General features: G+C 37.4%; 1 protein-coding gene across 3 annotated transcripts in view; it reads left to right on the top strand.

The window, feature by feature from the left end:
- Positions 1 to 2,123: 2,123 nt before the first annotated feature.
- Positions 2,124 to 27,305, top strand: part of LOC132137430 (retinoic acid receptor RXR-alpha-B-like) — a 55,135-nt gene continuing 29,953 nt past the window's right edge. The window contains exons 1-3 of one of the 3 annotated variants that reach the window (XM_059547475.1): positions 2,124 to 2,358; positions 2,566 to 2,604; positions 19,051 to 19,182. In XM_059547475.1, the coding sequence (XP_059403458.1) occupies positions 2,331 to 2,358; positions 2,566 to 2,604; positions 19,051 to 19,182 (199 nt within the window). In that variant the 5' untranslated portion in view covers positions 2,124 to 2,330. The remainder of the gene's footprint in view (positions 2,359 to 2,565; positions 2,605 to 19,050; positions 19,183 to 27,305) is intronic. The other 2 variants (XM_059547476.1, XM_059547477.1) reach the window with 2 other exon arrangements.

Below are 27,305 nucleotides of genomic sequence, written 5' to 3'. Positions count from 1 at the left end.
CAAATTGGTCAGGGCCGGCCCTGCACTATTTCATATTTATGCCATTGTTCTTTCTCCCTTTCCCCCTGTGATTTTGTCTATATTGCGAATATAAGACGACCCCCCATTTTTTAGGACAAAAACGCCTATTTTTAGGACAACAAAAACTTGTCTTATATTCGGGTATATACGGTAATTATATATTCAATAGTCATAATATTTAACAATATTACTGTTTGTTGTTGTATTTTTCAAAACTTGAAACTGTGTGTGTGTGTGTGTGTGTGTGTGCGTGTGTGTGTGCCTATATCAAACAAGTAGCCCTCAAGACTATTTTATCCCTTCAGGGAGCCCTCACTCACAAAAAGGTTGGAGACCCCTGATGTACAGTATACTGTCCATGTCCAGAAAGGTAATAAAAACATCATCAAAGTAGTCCATGTAACATCAGAGGGTCAGTTAGAATTTTTTGAAGCATCGAAAAAACATTTTGGTCCAAAAATAACAAAAATTACGACTTTATTCATCATTGTCTTCTCTTCCGGGTCTGTTATGAGTGCGACTGCTGTGACAGTTGTTGTATGACGCTGCAGCACTGCAGTGCTGTGAACGCGCTCACAACAGATCCGGACTAAATCTAAAATATCTTAAACTGTATTCCGGAGATAAACGGAGGTCTCACGGGTTTGGAACGACATCAGGGTGAGTCATTAATGACATAATTTTTATTTTTGGCTGAACTAACCCTTTAAAGTGATCAAATGATGATACAATTTTCTTTTTTGGGTGGACTATCCTTTACATTACAATGATGCATTAAAATAAAAAGGGATTGCATTCTGAACTGAACTGATCCTTATTGCATTTTTCTAGTGATACAGATATCATATTTTAAATGAACCACATTTAGATTTATTATACACTCTCTCTATAATAGTGCTTGAACTGAATAATTGCAATCATTCTTGGAAAGCCATTTTGCTCTCCTCAGAGTAAGATGCTGTTTAAAAAGTGAGTATGTTCTCTTCTCTCAATCTCACCAGCTGTTATTGTAACCTATGACTCTCTCCTCATCCATTTTTACAGCTAGAACTACAGTACAACTAGAGCTCAGAAGCTGAACTGTGCCATTTGCTTTGAAAAGCTATTTGACCTCTAAATTTACAATTTAATTAGATCTGAGACAGCATTTTCTTTGCTCAGACAAGCACTATTGGAGAGGTGTCAAGTTTGCATTGAAGTAGTGCAGTATAATGTGGACCAACAGGACTGAAATTTCAAGGCATTTAAACAAACATCAAATCTGAACACGCAGCTAATTACAGCTTCTAATCTGTCTATAGAACTCAAAACTATTAAAACCTTTTCTCAGTGTCAAGACAAACTCACTGACATCTTCAACAAAGGGAAGCTCATGACCTGTTTGAAGTGATTACATAAGTGTTAGCAACATTTCAATCACAGTTTCAAAGATCCCAGCTGCTCTGTTCAGGTTAAAAATTGACTTACTGAACATAAAGTACATTGAAGTATTTACATAGGCCTGGATGTGGAGGCATTTATTTATATGGGTTTATTTTTATGGCAGAATCTTGAAAGATATTGTCTCTCACTTTGCAACCATTCTTTCTTTATATTTCTCTTTATAGCCAACTGTACATTTAATGTTTGTTTTGAATATACCATACCATGAAATGTATATTAAAATGATATAGCTATTTGTATCGCCATCTCACATTATAATTAATTCCCTTGGCATTGAGTAAAACCCTCAATCTATATTAATCTATGCATATTCATTTAAATACTTGTTTCATAATGCTAATGAATGGGTTTGATCTTTAATGTGCCACGTAATGTTGAATTCCCTTTAGGATACAACATTGAGATCACAAAACATTTAGTATAGATAGACAACCTGAGGTTTAACTAAATATGGCTTCTAAAACGAATAAGGTCTATAGTCATTCCTGTATAAATATTAAGTACACATTTTCATTTAATTATCTCACAGTCTGAAAGGGGTGTTTGGAACAGTACCACAATATAAAAAGTAGAACAGGCTTGTCGCTGTAAAAGCGCAGGTGGTCGGAGTTCCCCTCGGTAGGGTCCCTATGGTGAGGCAGTGCTCGATCGCTGAAGGAATACTGGGAGGGAGTGAGCGAGCGAGCGCTCTCGCGGAGTTACAAACTGGATGGAGCCGATTGAAGTACATACTTTAGTTATATTAAGTGGATTTTGACAGCGGATCTCTGGCTTCAGTCTGACGACGTTTCCTACTGGATCTTATAGCGTGCCCACTGGGGAAAATAAATCATTATTTGCAAGAAACGTAGCTGACATGCGCTAATATGGAAACCAAACCATTCTTCTCCCTAGGTGAGTTTGACTCTGGGGAAATATGTTTTTTTTTTATGTTAAGGCTAATGTCATGCAGAGGTACAGACATCTACCAGTTTCTGCGCAAAAGTGTTGAACGAAACAAAACTATTCTGCATGTAAACGTTCAAATGTGTATGAGTGTTTTAAACCTGTTTTCCTTAAAATAGTAGGATAACATTTCATAATTTTTGTGGGCAGGTAAAGGGAATGAAATAGAAGTAATACGCAAACGAGCTACTACAGGTAATAAAACGATGAGTGAGGTTGTCACTATTATAATAAGTTTATATATGTGATGTATTTTACGATAAGATAAATGGGTGTTACTAGATCAACTAAGGTGTGTGACTTATAATTCATGAAGTGTAGACTCGATGACTTGAAGCGCTCTCTTCTTCAGTTGTGCGCTGTGACATGTATCACTCTAAACGCTTATGGCAAGCTGTTTTAACAATTATTTCTGTAAACTAACGAGCATTTACTTTTACGTCCCTAGTACTTTTTTATGAATTTAATTGTTTATTTACTTGTCGTTATTATTCTAAGAGTGACAACTAGTCGCCTAACTATTCCGTTGTTACTGGTAATAAATAGAATTGTTTTGTCATTGAATTCAATGGGGATCTGTGGTTCAAATTCAAAAATACTCACTTTAGACGAGTGTGTATTCCAGTTGTGACCGGTAGACCTAGCTATTGCAATTTAACTAGTATTTTAATCTTACTATAAATTGACTACAAAGTAACAATTTTGACCAGTCTTCACATATATTAAGTAACTAGTGAAAATGCTTAGCAAATGGGATAAATACTAGTGTCTCATAAAGAAGTTCTAGCATCTATAATAAATAAGTACTAGTAAAGTTAAAATAGATAGGTTCTATTTGAATAATGTGTATATGATGGAATAAATTGGGCTACTGGTCAGAAGTGAATCCCATTAAAATTCAGTGGCAACATGGCAGCAGAACACTTACTTGGCTCTACTGGAGTAGCGACTAGTAACAAAGGACTAGCAAACAAAAAAGTACTACTGACCTTAAACAGATACCATATTGAATTTAACATGGCTGAAAACTAGCCTGTGAGAGATAGACTTTACAATGGCACTTGCTGTGAAAGTCGTAATTTTAACTATTCATAACTTTCAAACCTTTTATGGAGTTTTTGCCTACTTTTTGTTTTTTGGAAAGACGAATCATTCAGTATATTGTCAAACATTATAGCACACTAAAAGCTTTGTACTTCTGTCTTTCACAGCTTCATTAAAATATTTAGCAAACACGCTATTTACATGTATTTACTAGTAACAACAGTGTTCTGCATCAATAAGCAACTAACCCTAAACCAAACCCTAACCATAATTTTATAGTAAGTACAGGTTTTTAATCAATATTACAATACTCAGTACTTATTAGTATATTTACACTATTAGGAATATAAGTATTAAGTATTATAAAGTAGTCCATTTAAAGGAATAAATGTTCAAATGACTTGCCATGAAAGCTCAACAAATCGATGTCAGCACACTTCAGTAGTTATCTCAACCACTTCAAAGGGCGGTACACCAAGCTCTGAGTCCGACTGAGATTTGAAGACTTTACTAGATCTCGGGTTTATCAAGGTCTTTCTTTTCTTTGGTTTGCTTGGTAATTATATGCTGCGTTCAGGATAGAGTCCAAAAGTAGTCTGTTCTTACCTGAGCTCCTCTTACACCACATCAGCCTCTGTAATTTATCTGTTTCTCAAAAGCTTAGCTGGAAAATTTACATTTAGCTGTAGCCATTGAGATTTAGAAATGAATAACTCATGGCATATGTGATGGAACACAGGATGTTGTATAAACTTGAACTGAAAATGTTTTGCAGCAATATTCATTTTCCAAGCCACTTATTTACATTCCTATTGCATGTTGGAATCTGAGTGTGAACAGCAAGTTTTGAGGCTCAATGTGTGCAACTTTACTGGCATTTTAAATTTTTGCTCTCTATAGGTCTCTGGGGGCCACAACCTTTCCCTGGACCGTCCCAAGTCCATGAGCGTTATTAAGAAATAGAGGGTCCCATTGTAAGAAGCCCATCTGTGGTAGTGAAGGGGGTGTATACGGGATGCCGGACCACCTCAATAAAAGACAACCAATTTGGTTTTACGGCAGAGCAGTTTTTTGTTTCTGAAGATGTGATTGGTCCTTTGTGAATGTCTGCAGCTGTCAGTTTTATAAGAGTGGCTTTAAAGGGAAAGTTAATTGCTTAAAGTGACAGCGTCTCTTAGACACCCTCCAGCTACTGTCTGTCCAAATCAAAGCAGTGTGGGCTGTTTCTAGACAGGACTACAGAGAAAGCCAAACTGCACTTGAGAAAGTCTGTCTGAAGTGCCAGGTGATACACACACATTGCGAGAGGAGTGTGTGTTTGGATCTTCTCTTGTTTCATTGTTGTACAAACTGTTGAAATTTAAGCATCAGCTCTTAAAGCCTTTTGAAAGTGATGAGTGTTGGCAGAGGGGGTATATTTGAACGGCTCAAAAAGCTGCCCTGTTAATCATTTGCTCTACGCAGTGTATGCATGACTCCTTGATAAAGGCAACTCTGCACGTTGTACTGTGGACCTTGTTTGGTATCATACAAAATAAACTGAAAGTTTCAGATTTGGAAACATTTGAAACAAAGAAACGCTATGAAAAAATATCATTCAGTTGTTTCTGCCACAGAATAAAAACGCGACTCTTTATCTCACAAGACTTTTTTTCTTGTAATTCTGAGCTTACATCTCACAATTCAGACTTTTTTTTTATTTTTATTCCAGAATTGCAAGATATAACCTCAGAATTCTGACTTTCTTCCTTGCAATCCTATTTCCTCTGCAGAATAAAAATAAATATATATTTATTACATAATTCTGACTTTTTTTCTAATTCTGAGTTTATATCTCACAATTCAGACTGTTCTTCTCAGAATTGCAAGTATATATATATATATATATATATACTCAATAATCAAATCTAAGTACATTTGTGGCATTGAACATGTAAGTACTTCTGAAGTACAGTCTGAGTGCTGCTGTCGTTAAAAAAAAAGAAGGACAAACCAATTACTAAAACAACATTTTTATTTTTCTCAATTCAGCATTTCACTTAATTTTTGTATGAGCTGATTCATAAAATAAAAGTATTGTCACTAGTGGGCTTTATATGTTTGTGAGACTTTGTGAGATGCGTCTGTGTGTGTTGTGTATGTTTGATTTATGAAAAATTTATGAAGGTAGATTGCCATCAACATCAAACAAAAAAATTCTTTAAGAGAGTGTTTTAGACCAGTCAAGTTTTTTCTCTGGTGCAGGATCGGTGTTAATGGGATTACACTTGACCCTTTGCAAGGTAATTCAGTTAATGGATTTTGAGAATCTAAAGAATGTACAATACCTCTCCCATCCCCACTTTCCATCTTTATGGCAGCATAAGTACCATGCCATTTAGAGTGTGAAGGATGTGTGTAAGGGATCTGTGTGTAAGGGATTGTAGACTCCTTTGACTTTAATGCTGCACATTGTCTAGAGGCAGGTCAGTACCAGTGTAATTATCTAATATGTTTAAGTCTGTGTCTGTCTTTGTTTTTGCGTGCTGCAACAGGGAGGTTAATGAGAGGTCCAGCTGTCTAATTACCAGGTGCAAACTTTTGAGGTCAACTTCACTGCACATGTATTTACAAAGTCCATTGTCTGTGGCAGACCTGGAAAAATAAGGCCTGTTTCAGGCTATACACACAAACAGTATGTAAGCAAAGCAGCAGTTACACAACAAGCTTTTATGTTGTCTCAAAATTGCATGATTTGTATTCAGTCCATTATTTTCTCTATTGTTACACACTATCAATGAGAAGTTAGGATAGAATTAAATATGTAAAATTAATACTTTTATTCAGCAAGGATATGGTTACAAAAGATTTCTACTTCAAATATATGCTGTTATTTCAAACTTTCTGTTCATCGTAGAATTTTGGGGGAAAACAAAATATATATATGTCACAGATTCCACAGAAATAACAGTTTTCAACATTAATAATAAGAAGAAATGTTTCATGAGCACCAAGTCAGCATTTTAGAATGATTGCTGAATAATCATGTGACAATTTAAAATAATTTCATTTAAAATATATTAAAATAGAGTTATTTTAAACTGTAATAATATTTCATAATATTAGTTTTATTTTATTTTTCCATTAAACAAATGCAGCCTTGGTGAGTATAAGAGGCTTTCAAAGACATAAAAATAATGTTCCTGAACCCAAACTTTTGAATGGCTTCAAAATGTTGCTTCATAAAAATCTGTATCACCAAATGTGAGTTATAATAGATAAAATAGTTTATATATATATATATATATATATATATATATATATATATATATATATATATATATATATATATATATATATATATATATATATCTAACCATTAGGCCACGACTTCCCCTTATATATATATATATATACTCACAAATTCTGAGTATGGGTCACCATACTTGGCTGAATGTCACTTCACTTCACTCATATATATATATATATATATATAGAGAGAGAGAGAGAGAGACAGAGAGAGCTACTTGAAAGTTTGTGAACCCTTTAGAATTTTCTATATTTCTGCATAAATATCACCCAAAACATCAAAAGTCCTGAATGTTGACCCAAACTTTAGGTTTGAAAGAGAAACCATTCAAAAAATAAAACAAAAATGTTTTCTTTTTCATTTATTTATTCAGGAAGATGATCCAATATTAGATATCTGTGAGTGGCAAAAGTATGTGAATCTGGAGGATTAACAGTTCATTTGAAGGTGAAACTAGAGTCCATCTCATAGACTGTATAAAAACATGGACGTAGTGTCCGTGACGTCACCCGTAGTCTCCTGAAGTGTGTTTTTGAAGCCTAAAGTGTGTAGAGCGGGCCGTCGCCATCTTGGGCGGTTAATGAGAGGTTAATGAGAGGTCCAGCTGTCTAATTACCAGGTGCAAACTTTTGAGGTCAACTTCACTGCACATGTATTTACAAAGTCCATTGTCTGTGGCAGACCTGGAAAAATAAGGCCTGTTTCAGGCTATACACACAAACAGTATGTAAGCAAAGCAGCAGTTACACAACAAGCTTTTATGTTGTCTCAAAATTGCATGATTTGTATTCAGTCCATTATTTTCTCTATTGTTACACACTATCAATGAGAAGTTAGGATAGAATTAAATATGTAAAATTAATACTTTTATTCAGCAAGGATATGGTTACAAAAGATTTCTACTTCAAATATATGCTGTTATTTCAAACTTTCTGTTCATCGTAGAATTTTGGGGGAAAACAAAATATATATATGTCACAGATTCCACAGAAATAACAGTTTTCAACATTAATAATAAGAAGAAATGTTTCATGAGCACCAAGTCAGCATTTTAGAATGATTGCTGAATAATCATGTGACAATTTAAAATAATTTCATTTAAAATATATTAAAATAGAGTTATTTTAAACTGTAATAATATTTCATAATATTAGTTTTATTTTATTTTTCCATTAAACAAATGCAGCCTTGGTGAGTATAAGAGGCTTTCAAAGACATAAAAATAATGTTCCTGAACCCAAACTTTTGAATGGCTTCAAAATGTTGCTTCATAAAAATCTGTATCACCAAATGTGAGTTATAATAGATAAAATAGTTTATATATATATATATATATATATATATATATATATATATATATATATATATATATATATATATATATATATATATATATATATATATATATCTAACCATTAGGCCACGACTTCCCCTTATATATATATATATATACTCACAAATTCTGAGTATGGGTCACCATACTTGGCTGAATGTCACTTCACTTCACTCATATATATATATATATATATATAGAGAGAGAGAGAGAGAGACAGAGAGAGCTACTTGAAAGTTTGTGAACCCTTTAGAATTTTCTATATTTCTGCATAAATATCACCCAAAACATCAAAAGTCCTGAATGTTGACCCAAACTTTAGGTTTGAAAGAGAAACCATTCAAAAAATAAAACAAAAATGTTTTCTTTTTCATTTATTTATTCAGGAAGATGATCCAATATTAGATATCTGTGAGTGGCAAAAGTATGTGAATCTGGAGGATTAACAGTTCATTTGAAGGTGAAACTAGAGTCCATCTCATAGACTGTATAAAAACATGGACGTAGTGTCCGTGACGTCACCCGTAGTCTCCTGAAGTGTGTTTTTGAAGCCTAAAGTGTGTAGAGCGGGCCGTCGCCATCTTGGCAGCGCGTCACCACGCGACACTGCCAGACAATCAAAAATATGCAAAAAGGCGGCAGCTAGTTGCTGAAGCCACACCCACCTAGCACGACGACAGTGTCAGCAGCGGCAATCCACCTGTCACTCAAGTGGCTACGCCCTTAATTATGCAGAACTTTAAGTCTTAATACAATTTAAATGGATGATCTATAAAAAAAACTCACCCCCCTCACAGTTGTCATGAAGGGCAAAATTAGCTATTTGACCAAAATCATTTTTTGAACAAGGCTGTAAACATGTTTTTTCCAAGTTGGGCATTTTTCTGAGAAAAAGAGTTACTGTTGCTCATCAGGCTGGAAAAGGTTACAAATCCATCTAAAGAGTCTGGACTCCACTAAGCCACAGTCAGACAGATTGTGTACAAATGGAGGAAATTCAAGACCATTGTTACATTCCCAAGGAGTGGTCGACCAACAGAGATCACTCCAAAAGCAAGACATGTAATAGTCCACGAGGTTGCAAAGGCCTTCCTCACATTGGCTATTGTTAATGTTCATGAGTCCACCATCAGAAGAACACTGAACAACCATGGTGTGCATGGCAGAGTCGCAAGAAGAAAGCTAAAGCTTTCCAAAAAGAACATTGCTGCCCATCTGCAGTTTGTTAAAGATCATGTGGTGAGCCAGAGGACTACTGGAGAAAGGTTTAATGGATGGAATGAATTCGGAATTATACCGGCAAATTCTAAAAGAAAATGTCAGGACATCTGTCGGGGAACTGAACCTCTAGAGAAAGTGTGTCATGAAGCGAGACAATGACCCCAAGCACACGAGTCGTTCTACTAAAGAATGGCTAAAGAAGAACAAAGTTAATGTTTTGGAATGGCCAAGTCAAAGTCCAGACCTTAATCCAACTGAAATGTTGTGGAAGAACCTGAAACAAGCAGTTCAATGGAGGAAACCCGCTAACATCACAGAGCTGAAGTGGTTCTGCACTGAGGAATGGGATCAAATTCCAACAAGCCACTGTGCAGGACTGATCAGCAGTTACAAGAAACGTTTAGCTGCAGTTACTGCTGCAAAAGTGGTGACACCAGATACTGAAAGCAAAGATTCACACACTTTTGCCTCTCACAGATTTTTAACACTGGATTATTTTTCTCAAAAAACAAACTATATATATTGTTTTTATCATTTTGTTTGATTGAGTTCTCTTTGTCAACTTTCAGGACATTTTGAATCATATGGAAATATATAGAAAATTCTAAAGGGTTCACAAACTTTCAAGCAGCACTTTATATTCCACAATTATATTATCTTAATCTTACCATTGTGCATATGGTTTAATGCTTTCATCTGGTTCATGGGTTTTGTTCCAGACAGCACATTCTACAAAGTGCAAGTCAGAACATATTAAATTAAAACTCTACTGACTGTAAATACTGTCTATAAAAAGCTACTATGTCTGCTTAATGTATCTTTTCCTCCCTTTTTGCCTTTCACTGCTATTTGCGTCTCCTCGTCCTGTACACACTCCAGCTCTTTTGAAGGATATGTTACAGGCTGAATGCAGAACAGTCAGTAATTCAGATAAGATCTGATGGAGATATGGATCTTGCATTTCTTCTCCCATGAGAGCAGCAAATTATACTCACCAAAAATTTCCATTAAACAGCAACAGGGCCCCCAAACTACTGTTCATGTGATACTCAGACAGGTGTTATTTGCTGCACTTACACCCTATGGGACAGATGGATCCAATTTGCACCCTGGAGAAGACGTCGATTTGAAAGGAAGTTCCTTTCCTCTGGGTCACTGGCTTGTTTTAGAATCGCCTGCAGTGCGATTCTGTTTTATTTATTTTGGATAATTAGCAGAATCATTGCTACTTATTTTAGAAAAGAGACTTTATGACCTTTATGGCGTTTAAGGGTTCTTGAATACACTTTTGCTTTAATTTAAAGGGACAGTTCATCCAAAAATAAAAAATTATCTCATCACTTACTCACCCTCATGTTGTTTTCAAACCTCTATGACTTTCTTTCTTCTGTGGAACATAAGTTAAGATTCTGAAGTTTGTCTCAGTTGTTGATGACAGCTGTTAACAGAGTTTTCCATTTTGGGTGAACGGCCCCTTTAAATTACAGCAAAACTGCTTTTCCAACGGCTAAATTTAAAGAATGAAAAGTAGATTAGTTATGGCAACTCAGGTGTCACACAAATGATCGTTCCTGCTGGGCATTTTGGGATTATTTTTATGCGTGTGGATTGTTATGTCCATGCAAGCATGAGCTTCTGTCCCCCTTCATGCTCTGTGCATGATGACAGGAGACACACTTGCGCTATGTGTCTTTAGCTTTATTAGGGTCACAGTAATAAGCATCTGCCACCACATGTTTGCTATAACACTTTTTCTGAAATTAAAGAATGTTGAAGGCTGTGTTCAAACACAAAATGTTCAGTATGTGGCACATTCCCTTCATGTCAATACAAATACCTCAAATATAGACCCATTTCAAGCTTAAAGTTTTCATGTGGGGTTGCATCTATAGTTTTTATTATAAACCTGATATATTTCATACCACAGGAGCCGGAATATATATAAAAAAAGGTCCTGCAGGGGATACAAGCAAATATTGTTTTTAAATTTTACTGGCCTTAATGTAATCTGTAAATTACATTAAATGGAGACCAGAGCTTTTGAAAAAGAGCAAACCAGAAAAGTATCATAAAAGTTGTCCAAACGTCTTCATTATATTTAAAGTCTTTTGAAGCCATAGCAGTGTTATTTCATTTTGATATGTACTGTATTTGTAAGTATTTTTTAAACAAACAGTGGTTTAAAATATGTGTACATTTACATGTAGCTACAGTAAGCTAAATTAAATAAATGTAATAACTTTTTGATGGTATTTTTACCTAATACTCACTTATAAAGGACATATTTTCATTGTAAATGAAAAATGTCATATAAATTTTACAACTTCAGCAAAGTGAGGACAAGATTTGCTTTTACTTTCTCATTTTTATATTCCCAGGAGCAACATGCTTTTCTACGTTTTCATTCATCTTTACACTGTCAGAGAACACAGAAGACAGAGTCATCACAACAGCACTAAACAGCAGTGCTATTTCTTTCCACTTCTGTTCTTTAGTAGTAATTGCACTAAATGTTGATTGTGTAAATGTGCCAGCTCCATTTTGTACATAATAACATAATTGAGTCATGACTCATGTGGCGATTGGTGCAATGGCTGTTGAATAACCATTTTAAAAGAGGAAAACAATATTTTCCCTTCATATGATTAAGGATAAAAAAAAAAAATCAGTGTTATTTTTTTATCCACTTAATAATAGTTTTTAATGAGAAATGGAATGACACTTCCAATGCATTCTAAACAATGGCAGCTGTATATGTCACTTCACTTTAAATTTATGTACGGCTTTGACACATTCTTGTGTATGTGTAAAGTATGTTAATTTTTATGTACTATGTGTTCGCCCCAAGGCTGACACTCTTTCTCTGGAAGAGAACTAGAGGTGCATAACTGACCAGATTGCATTCCAGCTCTGGTATACCTTGAGACCTTGAGAACATCCCAAATTCACATTCAATCCAAACACTTTCTGGTTTGGCTAATTAATTAGCCTGGCCAAGTAAACTCATTAAAGCATGTCCTAAAGGACACTGAGAACTGTCCATCTTTTCTCCAGTAGGTCATTGAAGACATTTTTACATTATGCATTCAGTACAATCTGCTTTAAGAGAGTGATTGGGAAGTGTGATTTCTAACATGGTTGATATGTCTTGTCATGTCCCCACAGCATTGTGTCTTTCAAATGAAATCATGCCATCGTTTTTTTATTGTATTTGTACACAGAATAAGAGATGATTTTTTCCTACTTCTACAGTACTTGCTTTAAAACACAACTTGTATGTGGTTTGTTTTGTATGTTTTGTGCATGACATCATTGTAGATTGCATATAGGTTTTTCTTTTTCCTTGGGTGTGAAAGATAAGACTGAATTGTGCGATACATTTCTTTTGGCTCCTTTATGCTTGTACGTTTCCTTCCAGACTGATTTAGATGTCTCTAGGGTGAAGTTGCTCTAGAGTTGCACTTTAAAGAATGTTTAGGAACGAATGAACCTTTCACCCTTTACCCTCATCCGGTCAGATGATTTTCCAAGCCATCAGACCCGTCTGATTTAATTGTTTTGTAACGTGATACAGTATCATGACATAATGCTGATGGAATGATATGATATTCTGTCATTCTTTTCACTGTATTTTTTTTCCTGTTAGCGCTTTCTGAGTGATTTGCAAGACAGAACATGAAGCATTTGCTGTCTTCTTTTTACACTTTTTTTTCTGCTCACTGTTATTTTCTCTCAGAGTTGTTTACATTGGTGAGTGTGTGATTTGGTACAGCAGGAAGTCATAAGAGAACAATGAGGAGACGAGGAACAGGATGTCAGAGTGATGCGTCTGTGTGTATGTGTGTGCCTGGAAGGGGGGGGGGCATTTTACCTGCTGGAGACACAGCTCTAATCGGCTTCTGAGAAGAGAACACGCATAAATGCACACTAACTAATGCACAACATTTTCCTGCTTTCATGTCAAACAGCCATTTGCTATAGAATAAACAGGGCTTGTGTCACTTAAATAGTGTCAGTTTTCATATGTTTTCATATGCCAAAAAGTCTCCTGAGCGTTGAAAAATCAATCTCTGAGAATTTAAATTTCCTTTGGAGATTTAGAGAGAAATTTGATATGAATTTACTTGCAGAGTCGAACAGCTTCACCGCCACACTAACTTTCCTTCATTCTCCCTGTCAGATTTGCTCTGATGGTCTATATAAAAGGCACCTCTATTTCATGTAAATAATAATTATAACATCTTCTGAGGAACTCATCCGATTATTTCCAATCCGTGGTTTCAAAAACCTTAAGTGTTTCTCTCTTTCAATCATCTGGACATTTCCAGTATTCAAAATTGCCATAAATAATTCTTCCCCACTACATAATTAATGTTATGATTGCAAGTAAGCCAAATATTTTCTAAAATTTATTCTTGGTATAGCTAACATACTTTCCAAATGAACTCAACTTGCAGGCCCCCATGTGTCATACACCAGGGATATATTGACCTCATATTTTACACATCACTAGCGAAGCAGACAGACCGTAAAAAACCCAGGATGGCATCCTGTAGCCAACCCATCGTATATCTAGAAAACCTTGTGTGCGTGTATTTACACATGTGTATGCTGGTTATTTTAAGTGCGAGCAATCAGATGTTCAAGACTGAATTTGTTGTTCTGTATTGATTAAGTCAATTGTAAAAGCCCCTCCCTAGTATTTTTCCACAGAATTTCATTCAACCATTGCTGTTGAAAAGCAGATTGGTGTATCTAAAGAAAGATTAATGGACGGGATGCTCCGATGACCATAAACACTCCATGCTGTTCCTTCCATAGGAAATACAAAAAACAAAAATTGGCTGATGAAATATTGGAGTAGATTTCAATAAGCTGGATGTTTTTTGCCATTGCTTACACTTTCTCTCCCGCTTTTTCCATTTCCTCTCTCATAATTGGATTTGAGTGATCACATTTTCAGGAAATTTCTTATGACCAATAACTCTGAATTTGATATGTTTAAAAACCATATTTCCAGACTTCCAATAATACTTTCCATGAAATCATGTGTCAAGTGCATATTGAAGTACTCGTCCCTTATGTTAAAGGCAGGGTAGGTAAAAAATGTATAAAAAACTTTATTTATATATCAATACATAATTAAAATGCAAGTACTCTGAAAAAGAAAGTATAAAAATCGAGTGTCTGTAGACCTCTCACGACTATTTTAAAGACAGCTCATTATTTCCATTCACTCCACCCCCTCCCTTCTGGGCTCCTATAGATTATTTATCGTCTCTACTACGGCTCGCTAAGTAATGTTATTTTAGCTATATTACGCAGCTACGTGTGCTAATGACACATGCTTCATGAAAAAATAAACAAAAAAATATGTATGATCAAAATACAAAAAGAAAGATTTACCTGTCCAGCAGAAATAAAGCCATCAAGGAGTCACTTTTCAGCACCTTGAGTTCCCTCAGTTCTCGCCATCGCTGGAAAGCCACAACGATATTAACTCGCGTTTTATTTCTTTGTTTATCCAAATACTTTTTGTTCATTGCCTTTTCTTGTACTGTTACTGTCTTCCTTTTTTTGCCTGGTTTGCCTTCACTAACTGCATAGGCCGGTACTGTGAATTTTGTTTGCTGTTTCTCTGCCATTGTTTTGGTATTCCTAGGATCCGTGCCTCTTGAATTCCTCAAATCAAACGTGCACGCGCAAGTGTGCAGCTCATGTGTGGCAAAAGGGTGGTTGCCATGGTTGCGAGAGAGTGACAGTCACCTAAGCCAATCCTATGTTTCGTCCCGAATGGAAATAATGAGCTGTGTTTAATACAGATTAAACGGTCTAGAGTCACTCGATTTTTATACTCTTTTTATCAGAGTACTTACATTTTAATTATGCATTGATATATTTAGAAAGTTTAAACAAATTTGGAAGAAAGTTGTTTATACATTTTTTACCTACCCTGCCTTTAAAAGCCAGTAGTCTTTAGTTACATCACAGTCTTGAACTATGATTTACTACTTTACACTACCATCTCTTGCAGGTGATATTAGATTCCATTCTTGCAGGTTCCATTTGTGTAGTGTAGAGTGTCAGAGTCTTAAAAGCAGATGCGTAGCTTATAAAAGTATCAAATCTCCTACCTTATTGCACATCAAGTCTGTCAATACAGCACAATCAGGAATAACTTAAAGAGGTTGCTAACGTTTACTAAACTGTGGACTAGCTATGACTCTTGCTGCTGTTTTGAATGGCAATTCTTCCATTTGATCTGTTGATGGCCTTTTATTTTTAACCTTTCAATCAGTATTTTTTTTTTTTTGCCTAATCCAATCACTTGAAATGTGAAAAATAAATAAGTAACTGATTAGTTGTGGCACTAAATTCAAGCCAGTCATAAATCGCATACCATTTTTTTACTTTCTATCATCCATTACTGGAAATTAATTGGTTGCTGGTTAATATAAAACGCAGTAAAGTTGACATGTTTTTGGTCCATGAACTCAATCTTGTCTGGATCAGTCTAAATCACAGAGGGTGCTCTTACATATTTTTGTCCCATCCGTCCATTGCTATGGTTATCACTGTTGCTGTTTCAAGAGTGAATCCAGCATAAATATGCAAATCCAAAAACACATTGTAAATAGTAACTTTTGACGCTGTCCAGAGCGCAGTCACAAATATAAAAACATTTCTAAGAAGTTGCCACATGTGTTTCATGGACATTATTTTGTCATTGACCCATTTTCTCATGGGTCTGCTCTTCTGATTTTCTGCAGCTATTTTAAATGCCCTTCTTAGTTCAGACTGCTTCACTCTCCATTTATAGAACATCTCTGTCTCTTCCTGGCAGCATCTCATGAAAGGTTATGGATCAGACCTTTTGTTCCAGCATACTATCTTGACTATTTCAACCACATTGCCAAAGAAGTTATTCACATTCTGACAGGATATACAGCACAAACTAAAAGCCGCCTTAGGTTGTCATTACTACATTTTATCCCAGTGTTAGAGTCTTTTTAAAAATATAATAGCACAGAATCAGAATCAGAAAGAGCTTTATTGTCAAGTATGCTTGCGCATACAAGGAATTTGTTTTAGTGACATAAGCTTCCAGTACACAGAGACAAAAAAAAAAAAAAATTACCAAATAAATAAGTGTATAAACAATTGTTCTGTAAAAGATAATGGAATAGGATTGAGTAAGATGCAGGGATGTACTAGGATAGAGGGATAACAAATAAATATAAGGGTATTGTACATTTTTATTGCATAAGCATAAGTGGGGAACATTTAACTGTTCATGAGATAGATTGCCTGGGGGAAGAAACTGTTCTTGTGCCTGACTGTTCTGGTATTTGCAGCTCTGAGGCGCCGGCCAGATGGCAAAAGTTCAAAGATGGGGTAACTTGGATGTGAGGGATCCAGAGTGATTTTCTGAGCCCTTTTCCTCACTCTTGATGTGTACAGTTCTTGAAGGGTGGGCAGGGGAGCACCAATAATCCTTTCGGCAGTTCGAACAGTTCTCTGTAGTCTTCTGATGTCTGATTTTGTTGCTAACCCAAACCAGACAGTTAATGAAGTACACAGTACAGACTCAATGACGGCTGAGTAGAACTGTTTCAGCAGCTCCTGTGGCAGGTTTAACTTCCTCAGCTGGCGAAGGAAGTACAACCTTTGTTGGGCCTTTTTCACAATGGAGTCAATGTGATCGTCCAACTTCAGGTCCTGAGAGATGGTGGTTCCCAGTAATCTAAATGACTCCACTGCAGTCACAGTGCTGTTCATGATGGTGACTGGTGAAAGTGCAGGGGGGTCCATGATCATCTCCACTGTTTTGAGCGTGTTCAGCTCCAGGTTGTTAAGAATGCACCAGACAGCCAGCTGCTCAACCTCTTCATTATTCAAATCCAGCCATTGATCTTTAGCACAAACATCTTAGTATCCAGAACATTCTAATCAATCACAAAGAAGATCAGGAGATGTTAAACTGAAACCCCTCAACCTATATGTATCTCTAATGCAGCTTTCAAATCTACTAAGCAGCTTTCAAGTCTTCTGCTCCGGGTGTGTGTTCACAGTGTGTGTGTGTGTTCACTGCTCTGTGTGTGTGCACTTCGGATGGGTTAAATGCAGAGCACAAATTCTGAGTATGGGTCACCATACTTGGCTGAATGTCACGTCACTAAAAGGAACTTGAAGGTTGTCTAATGATCACATATCTAAGGCAACAACTTCTGCCTATACTGTGGTCCATCCATCAAGCCCCTTTCTAAAGAGCTAATCAAGAACCCTTGAAAGAGAGATTTTTATGACGTTCATGATGAATTGAATTGCAGGATTGATCTTTGACCTTGAGCTTGATTGTCTTAAAGAGGAGATGGAAACCTTGAAAAAAGGAATTTGCTCTGTGTGGCACAGCCTCTCATCAAGGTCTCGTAAATGAGGGCTTTGAAAGGAGCAAATATCCCGGGTCTCATAAAGAGAGCCTGACGATTTTGTCTTTAGTCTTTGTGCGTGTGTGTGTGTGTGTGTGTGTGTGTGTGTGTGCGTGCGTGTGTGTGTCTGTGTCTAGGTGTCCTTTGTTGCTCAAGGTCATAGTGAGTTGAGAGTATTGGGTGGTCTTAAAGTTCATATTCAGAGATGGATGAAAATGAGGCACTTGCAGTTTTACTAGCGAACAAATAAAACATCTTGAGGTCAAGTTATTTTCATATTAATCAGAGATATGTACTGTACTGTAGCAAGGGCCACACACGTTCGGTCACAAACACTCACACATGGGTCTTTCTCATAAAGATGACTTCTGGTTTTTACATGAAACTTCACAATTGTTGAAATGTTGAAAACTGTAATTTGAAACTTGTAGAAAAGGACACACGTTAATTGCAGATGTTTCAAGTAAGTACAAGTACAGTTCTGCCTTAAAGGGATAGTTCACCCAAAAATTATAACTCTGTCATCATTTGCTTACCCTTATGCTGTTTAATTCATTTGTTTCAATCATCTTTGAAACACAACTTAAAGATATTTAAAATGACGCTTGAGAGATATTTGTTCTTCCCATGACAGTCCATTTTCTCTGAGGGGAAAATAGACTTTCCATACTCAAGACACTCCCTCAGGAAAGAAAAACCCCATATGAGATCTCTTCATTATGCAATTCGTTTTACCCTAGATAACAACAAGATTAAATGCAGAGCAAATGGAAATCAGACTCTCTTTTAATCTCACATGTGTCTAGTTTCATAAGAGATCTCAATAATAATCAATGTCATAAACTCTGTGCAGATTTGCCAGATTAATCAAGACTACAAATAACAGTCAGTGTGAACGAATACATTTCTCATTAGTTTCTTCCAAAAATGTTTCTTATTTTCTTAGGAGAAATATCTGAGACGTTCGTTGATATCTAAACTTTAAACTTTCTACTTCAAATTTTCACAATTAATTCAAAGTGTTACTGGCACATTGTTGCATTGTGATTATTTGTGAACTTTATGATAGTTTTCTGTGAAAATGGTTTCAAAGGAAATCACATTTTAGTGTACATGAGACACAACTCAAAACTTTATTACTTCTCCTGGGCTTTGAAAGAGAACTTATATTTTCTTTTTTACTGTCATGTAAGCTCATGAAGACTGAGATCCATCCATAACTGTTTTGAGTGTAGTGTGTCCTTTCTCATATTGGTGTGAAATCCTAACCTGATTGTAGTGGAAGTGAGTGACTTTCACCCACTTCTCTTGTGTCACACACACAGGGCTCCTGAAAAACCCTTGCTCAGCAGCGCCGCCATGTTTGCGGAGCTGGCCGGGCGACGCTGGCAGTTCGCCCAATGGTTGCTCTGGCTTCACGGGTACATACCCGCTACAACAGCGCAGGATATCCACAGGTATAAAACACACATTCACATCCACAAACACATCAGAGCACCTGCGCTTGCCACAAAGACTTTTGATAGCTATTTTAATTCAGAGGTAAGCCATCTGGTTTCTGTTAGCACAGTGGCATTGAACTGATTTTGCCCTACAGCTCTGGATCATTCACGCGTAACGTCAGCGATTCAACGCTGTAGGGCAAAATCAGTCTTCATTCCAAGTGCAGGATGTCTTGTCCTGTCATTCCCAAACTGAACTCAAGATACAGTTTCTGGTTGAGAAATAGTTTCTGGTTCAAACATGTTACAACAAAGCCAAATAGAGAGCATCTCCCCCGGCCCCTGCGTTAATGGACACGTTTCACCAGTCTTATTCCAGCATGTGATGTTTCAACATGATGTATTCACATGCTGTAGGTCTTTGTGTTTTTAGTTGGTTTTCAGCAAGTTTGGTTATCCACGGTTTGTTGATTTTTCAAAATCATTTGTCACTTTCAGGGATAATATATAAAGATAACATTATATATATATATATAAACTGTATATATATATATATATATATATATATATATATATATATATATACAGTACAGACCAAAAGTTTTGACACACCTTCTCATTCAAAGAGTTTCCTTTATTTTCATGACTATGAAAATTGTAGATTCACACTGAAGGAATCAAAACTATGAATTAACACATGTGGTATTATATTTGGAATTATATACATAACAAAAAAGTGTGAAACAACTGAAACTATGTCATATTCTAGGTTCTTCAAAGTAGCCACCTTTTGCTTTGATTACTGCTTTGCACACTCTTGGCATTCTCTTGATGAGCTTCAAGAGGTATTCACCTGAAATGGTCTTCCAACAGTCTTGAAAGAGTTCCCAGAGAGATGCTTAGCACTTGTTGGCCCTTTTGCCTTCTGTCTGCGGTCCAGCTCACCCCTAAACCATCTCGATTGGGTTCAGATCCGGTGACTGTGGAGGCCAGGTCATCTGGCACAGCACCCCATCACTCTCCTTCTTGGTCAAATAGCCCTTGATGCCTTCAGTGTGACTCTACAATTTTCTTGGTCATGAAAATAAAGAAAACTCTTGGTCTGTACTGTATATATATATATATATATATATATATATATATATATATTCCCATTAGTTAACGTTAACATTACCTAACAATAAATATTAAATTTGTTACACTATTTATTTTATTCCTTGTTAGCATTAGTTAATAAAAATATAACTTACCATTGTCAGTTCATGTCAGTTCAGGTCCATTAAATAATTAGTAACAGAAGCAACTTTTGATTTTGTTAATATGGTAGTAAATGTTAAAAGTCCTGCAGTTACTAATTTTGAATATGCAAATTATTCCCTGCTTCTACTCAATCACATCAGCTTGGACTACTTGCATAGCTTTCACTATTCATTATGGCACTGAATGAGACTTGGATCAAACCTGAAGACACTGCCACCCCTGCAGCCCTCTCCACTTATTTCACTTGCTCCCACACTCCTCGTACCACTGGGAGGGGGTGGAGGTACTGGTCTCCTTATATCAAAAGAATGGAAATTTGATCTTCAGCCTTCACCTACAGGTAATGGTTCATTTGAATCACTTGCCATTACTGAAACCCACCCTGTTAAAATCCACTTTTTGGTCATCTATCGTCCCCCAGGTCAATTGGGAAACTTCTTGGAGGAGTTGGATGTGCTGCTATCAAACTTCCTGAAGATGGTACTCCTCTGGTACTGCTTGGTGACTTCAACATCCACCTAGATAAACCCCAGGCTGCTGACTTCAAAACTCTGCTCACCTCATTTGATTTCAAGCAAGTGTCTACTACAGCGACTCACAAATCAGGCAACCAACTGGACCTCATCTACACACGCAGTTGCTCTGTGGACAACTCTTCAGTTGCTCCACTGCACACCTCAGATCACTTCCTCATTACTGCTAACCTAGCACTTACTCCTGAAGCGGCTCACACTCCAACGCAGGTCACCTCTCGACGGAACCTACGCTCACTCTCTCCATCTCGCCTATATCCTGTGGTATCATCCTCGCTTCCTCCACTCTCTCAGTTTTCAGCTCTGGACATGAACAGCGCTACGGACAATCTTTGCTCCACTTTAACATCTTGCTTGGACAACTTTTGCCCACTGTTGTCTAGACCAGCACGCACCGCCCCATCTGCCCCCTGGCTGTCCGAGGTTCTCCGTGAACATCGCTCTAAACTCAGGGCTGCAGATAGGAAATGGCAGAAATCAAGAAACTCTACCGACCTCAGTGTGTATCAGTCTCTCCTCTCTTCCTTCTCTGCAAATGTATTCACGGCTAAAACATCCTACTACCACAACAAAATTAACAGCTGTTGTGACGCTCGGACACTCTTCAAGACTTTCTCTTCTCTTCTTAATCCGCCTCCACCACCTCCTCCATCGACTCTTACAGCGGACGACTTTGCAGTTTTCTTCACAAATAAGACAAGAACCATCAGTGACCAATTCTCCACACCGCAGACTGAGGACAACTTCACAATGACCGAAGCACACTCTTTCTCCTCCTTCTCCCCACTCTCAGTGATGGACGTTTCCAAACTTCTCCTGTCCAATCATCCTACTACTTGTCCACTTGATCCGATCCCCACTCACCTCCTTCAAGCGATCTCTTCTTCAGCCATACCTTCGCTTACTCACGTTATCAACTCCTCTCTTCACTCTGGAACATTTCCCTCAGCATTCAAGCAGGCTCGGGTAAGCCCACTGCTCAAGAAACCATCTCTAAATCCAGCGCTTCTTGAAAACTACAGACTGGTATCCCTTCTTCCATTCATTGCAAAGACACTTGAGCGAGCTGTGTTCAACCAGCTTTCTATGTTCCTTGTACAGAACAACCTCCTGGACAGCAACCAATCTGGCTTTAAAAGTGGCCATTCAACTGAGACTGCTCTGCTCTCTGTTACTGAAGCCCTGCGACTAGCAAGAGCAGCTTCAAAATCCTCAGTACTCATCTTACTGGACCTGTCTGCTGCTTTTGACACCGTTAATCACCAGATTCTCCTGTCCACCCTCAGAAAGATGGGCATCTCTGGAACCGCACTCCTGTGGGTTAAGTCCTACCTCACACAGATCCTTTAGTGTGTCTTGGAGGGGTGATGTTTGAAAGTCACAACACCTTGCTACTGGGGTTCCTCAAGGCTCAGTACTTGGACCACTTCTCTTCTCCATCTACATGATGTCATTAGGATCTATCATTCAGAAGCATGGCTTTTCTTATCACTGCTACGCTGATGACACCCAACTCTACTTCTCATTCCAACCAGATGACCCGACGGTAGCTGCTCGCATTTCAGCCTGTCTGAGTGACATTTCTAGCTGGATGAATGACCATCACCTTCAGCTTAACCTTACGAAGACAGAACTCCTGGTGATTCCAGCTAACCCATTGCTTCATCACAACTTCTCTATACAGCTGGGTTCGTCAACCATTACTCTTTCGAGGACAGCCAGAAACCTAGGAGTTGTGATGGATCATCAGTTAAGCTTCACAGACCACATTGCTACAACGACCCGGTCCTGCAGGTTTGCCTTATACAACAGTAGGAAGATTAGACCCTTCCTATCAGAGCAAGCCACCCAACTTCTTGACCAAGCTCTTGTTCTCTCCAGACTGGACTATTGTAACGCTCTCCTGGTGGGCCTTCCTGCATGTACTGTCAAGCCTCTGCAATTGATCCAGAATGCAGCAGTAAGGGTTGTCTTCAATGAGCCAAAAAAACTCACGTTACTCCTCTCCTCATCAGGTTCCACTGGCTACCAGTAGCCGCTCGCATCAAATTCAAGGTACTGATGCTTGCCTGTACTGGCACGACCACTGGCACGGCACCAACATACCTAAACTCACTGGTTAAATCTTATGTGCCCTCCAGAAGTTTGCGCTCTGCAAGTGAACGACGCCTTGTGGTGCAATCCCAAAGAAGTTCAAAATCACTCTCACGGACCTTTTCCTGGACTGTGTCCAGTTGGTGGAATTACCTCCCAATCTCAATTCGTACAGCTGAGTCTTTACTCATTTTCAAGAAACATCTAAAGACTCATCTTTTTCGATAGCACTTAACCAACTAATACTAGCACTTTTCCTTTTCTTGTCTTTTTTTCTTTAAAAACAAAAACAAAAAAAACCCACCTGGCTAGGCGTTCTATTCTAGACTAACTGAGACTTGTCATGGCACTTGTATACTGCTATTGTTCTCTTGTTGACCTGACTGCTTCTATTGTTCTCATTTGGAAGTCGCTTTGGATAAAAGCGTCTGCTAAATGATTAAATGTAAATGTAAATGTAAAATTATGATTCTGATATTAAACAGCTAATGTGTTGTTAATGTTATGTTACACAAATGATATTAAATGAATTAAATTATATTAATAGCCCCACACCACAAGTTGACAGAAGATTACATATTTTAGACTGCATTTTTAGACTGTAAATTCTCAGAAATGTTGATGACTGATAAATTTGCACGTTTTGTCTTTAAGCACAAAAACAACATTAAAAACCTGAATTTTGTCTTTAAAATTAACATTAAGATTAATAAGCAATTTTCCAGTGTTCATGTGACCAATAGTAGTTCACTAATGTTAACAAATGGAACCTTATTGTAAAGTGTTACCAGTTAATATGTAGCACACTAAAGCTAGTTGATAGCTCAATGACATGTTTAGGCGAGATTGTGTATCTTAAGCATTTAACATGAGGACTTGTGTAAATATTGTGGTTCAAAATGCATGAAATGTGTGGGTTGCATAAAAACGAGCATCCCAGAAGTTCACAGCAGCTGTCATTTCCACAGCTGTCATAAATCTAACCAGGTTCCTGTAGCTTCTAGCGAGCGGCTGTATTTGAAGTGTGAGAGAATGCTATAATATGGCTCTTTTGCTCTGGTTTGTGCCTGCCATAATTACAGCCTTTTGTTGCAAGTTCAGAGAGAGCGAGCAGAACAAAGAACGGGATGCTGGGAAAAGTGGGCGAAGCTCCAGAAGCAAACATAGCTCAGCTACTCTCCAGAAATTTGTGATGTGGTGATGGCCCTAATTCGAAGGCGTCATGCTTGCTGTAGAAATCATCTTTACTGGAAGATGCAGGGGGGGCTGGGAAAGAAGGCCGAAATGTATTTCAGCTCCATACAGTCCACTTAAAACACACGGACTGAGCAAGAAACCGCTAGTGAGGAGACTACACAAAGCCAGCCTTGTGCTGTAGCTGCTCTTTGAGGAAAACAGACCAAGTTTGAGAGGGAGAAAGACAAGAGAGTGGAGGGATGGAAAAGATTATCCACTGGAATGTCTGGGCTGACCTCAAATGGAGCGAACGGGCTCGTCAGCCAATAAGATGGTGCAGCTTAGTGCTTCAGCTAATTTCTTCCTGATGATCGAGGCAGTTGTCTCCATAAAGCAGACGGAGGTGCCGCAGCGGGCCGAGCTAACATCACATGTGTAATGTGCTGGATGATTCAAAGGACAGATGCTTGTGAGGGAAAACTAAATACTTTGCTGGCATTTGAGATTTACTGAAAAAAAAAAAAACTTGTCGAAGATGAACTGAGCAGTACTCTTTGACACGAAATAGTTTAACACAGCATTGATCATTCATAATGGGCTGTTTCTTCAGATATGGGCACTTTTGTGCTTGTGAACTTTTAGGAAATGGAGTCTCTTACAACCGTCATTTACACTTTTGTAAAGAAGACACCAACTTTTGATAAAAGTTTGTTTATATTTTTAAGAAAAAAAAGACTGTCTATATTTATATATTTAGTTATTTAGTTTTAGTTTTTGTGAAGTTTTCATTTTTGGTTGTAGTTATTTTAGTACGTCAACATACCTAAATGAAAATGAAAAAAAAAATTGACTTTTGTTTAGTTTTTTTATGGTTTTAGTTTTAGTTATAGATAACAACCCTTTCGGAGACACAGTCATAATTTGTATTCAAGTGATATGTATTTGTATTGAAATTATAAATGATATGTTTGTATCACTCTAATTTTAGATTCTCATAGTATAAAATAAGTAATAATGTTTTCAATTTAATGTTGGAAAGTGATTGAAAAACGAACAATAAAATTAATACATAAAACAAATTAGAAAAGTATAGCCAAATTAAATTATGATAGTTTGTTGGAGTGGGGGTTAGTATGACAACGAAAATCAGTTTGTTTAAAAAAAATCATAAAAGTGCCCCTAGTTAGAAGAAATATTTAAACCTACTCAAAAGCAGCAGTTTCTATTTAGTGCAAATCTCAATATGCAATCTAATTCCTTAATTCTGACTGTGATGCACACATGGCATTCAGAGGAGTGGCTAACGATACAGAAGCTGGAAAGAAGCTATCAGTCCTGGAGCTGTATCGGCTTTAATCAGCTCCTGAGGTCTCATTGAGCTCTTTATCTGTCTGGTACAGTCACAATGGAATATATCTCATTCCTGACTTCCCACTGCTAAACCGCACCTATATAAAAAAATGTAAACTTCAATCAAAAGGAAGATATAGAGAAAATGTACATTAACGGCAATACAAATCACTCATCAGTATAAAAAAAAATTATTGTGTACAGTCGTGGCCAAAAGTTTTGAGAATTACATAAATATTCGTTTTCAAAAAGTTTGCTGCTGAACTGCTTTTAGATCTTTGTTTCAGTTGTTTCTGTGATGTACTGAAATATAATTACAAGCACTTCATACGTTTCAATTACATGACATTTATGCAAAGAGTCAGTATTTGCAGTGTTGGCCCTTCTTTTTCAGGACCTCTGCAATTCAAACTTGGCATGCTCTCAATCAACTTCTGGGCCAAATCCTGACTGATAGCAACCCATTCTTTCATAATCACTTCTTGGAGTTTGTCAGAATTAGTGGGTTTTTGTTTGTCCACCCGCCTCTTGAGGATTGACCACAAGTTCTCAATGGGATTAAGATCTGGAGAGTTTCCAGGCCATGGACTTAAAATTTCAACATTCTGGTCCTCGAGCCACTTAGTTATGACTTTTGCCTTATGGCATGGTGCTCCATCGTGCTGGAAAATGCATTGTTCTTCACCAAACTGTTGTTGGATTGTTGGAAGAAGTTGCTGTTGGAGGGTGTTTTGGTACCATTCTTTATTCATGGCTGTGTTTTTGGGCAGAATTGTGAGTGAGCCCACTCCCTTGGATGAGAAGCAACCCCACACATGAATGGTGTCAGGATGCTTTACTGTTGGCATGACACAGGACTGATGGTAGCGCTCACCTTTTCTTCTCCGGACAAGCCTTTTTCTAGATGCCACAAACAATCGGAAAGGGGCTTCATCGGAGAATATGACTCTGCCCCAGTCCTCAGCAGTCCATTCACTATACATTCTGCAGATGATCAGTCTGTCTCTGATGTTTTTTTTTGGAGAGAAGTGTTTTCTTTGCTGCCCTTCTTGACACCAGGCCATCTTCCAAAAGTCTTGGCCTCACTGTGCGTGCAGATGCACTCACACCTGCCTGCTGCCATTCCTGAGCAAGCTCTGCACTGGTGGCACTTCGATCCCGCAGCTGAATCCTCTTTAGGAGACGATCCTGGCGCTTGCTGGACTTTCTTGGACGCCCTGAAGCCTTCTTTACAAGAATTGAACCTCTTTCCTTGAAGTTCTTGATGATCCTATAAATTGTTGATTTAGGTGCAATCTTAGTAGCCACAATATCCTTGCCTGTGAAGCCATTTTTGTGCAACGCAATGATGGCTGCACGCGTTTCTTTGCAGGTCACCATGGTTAACAATGGAAGAAAAATGATTTCAAGCATCACCCACCTTTTAACATGTCAAGTCTGCCATTCTAACCCAATCAGCCTGACATAATGATCTCCAGCCTTGTGCTCGTCAACATTCTCACCTGAGTTAACAAGATGATTACTGAAATGATCTCAGCAGGTCCTTTAATGACAGCAATGAAATGCAGTGGAAAGGTTTTTTTGGGATTAAGTAAATTTTCATGGCAAAGAAGGACTATGCAATTCATCTGATCACATTCTGGAGTATATGCAAATTGCTATTATAAAAACTTAAGCAGCAACTTTTCCAATTTCCAATATTTATGTAATTCTCAAAACTTTTGG

Source organism: Carassius carassius, chromosome 4 (genome assembly GCF_963082965.1).
Source record: "Carassius carassius chromosome 4, fCarCar2.1, whole genome shotgun sequence".
Classification (NCBI taxonomy): Eukaryota; Metazoa; Chordata; class Actinopteri; order Cypriniformes; family Cyprinidae; genus Carassius; species Carassius carassius.
Note: the sequence above shows the minus strand (reverse complement) of the source record. Positions and strands in the feature narration are given on the sequence as shown.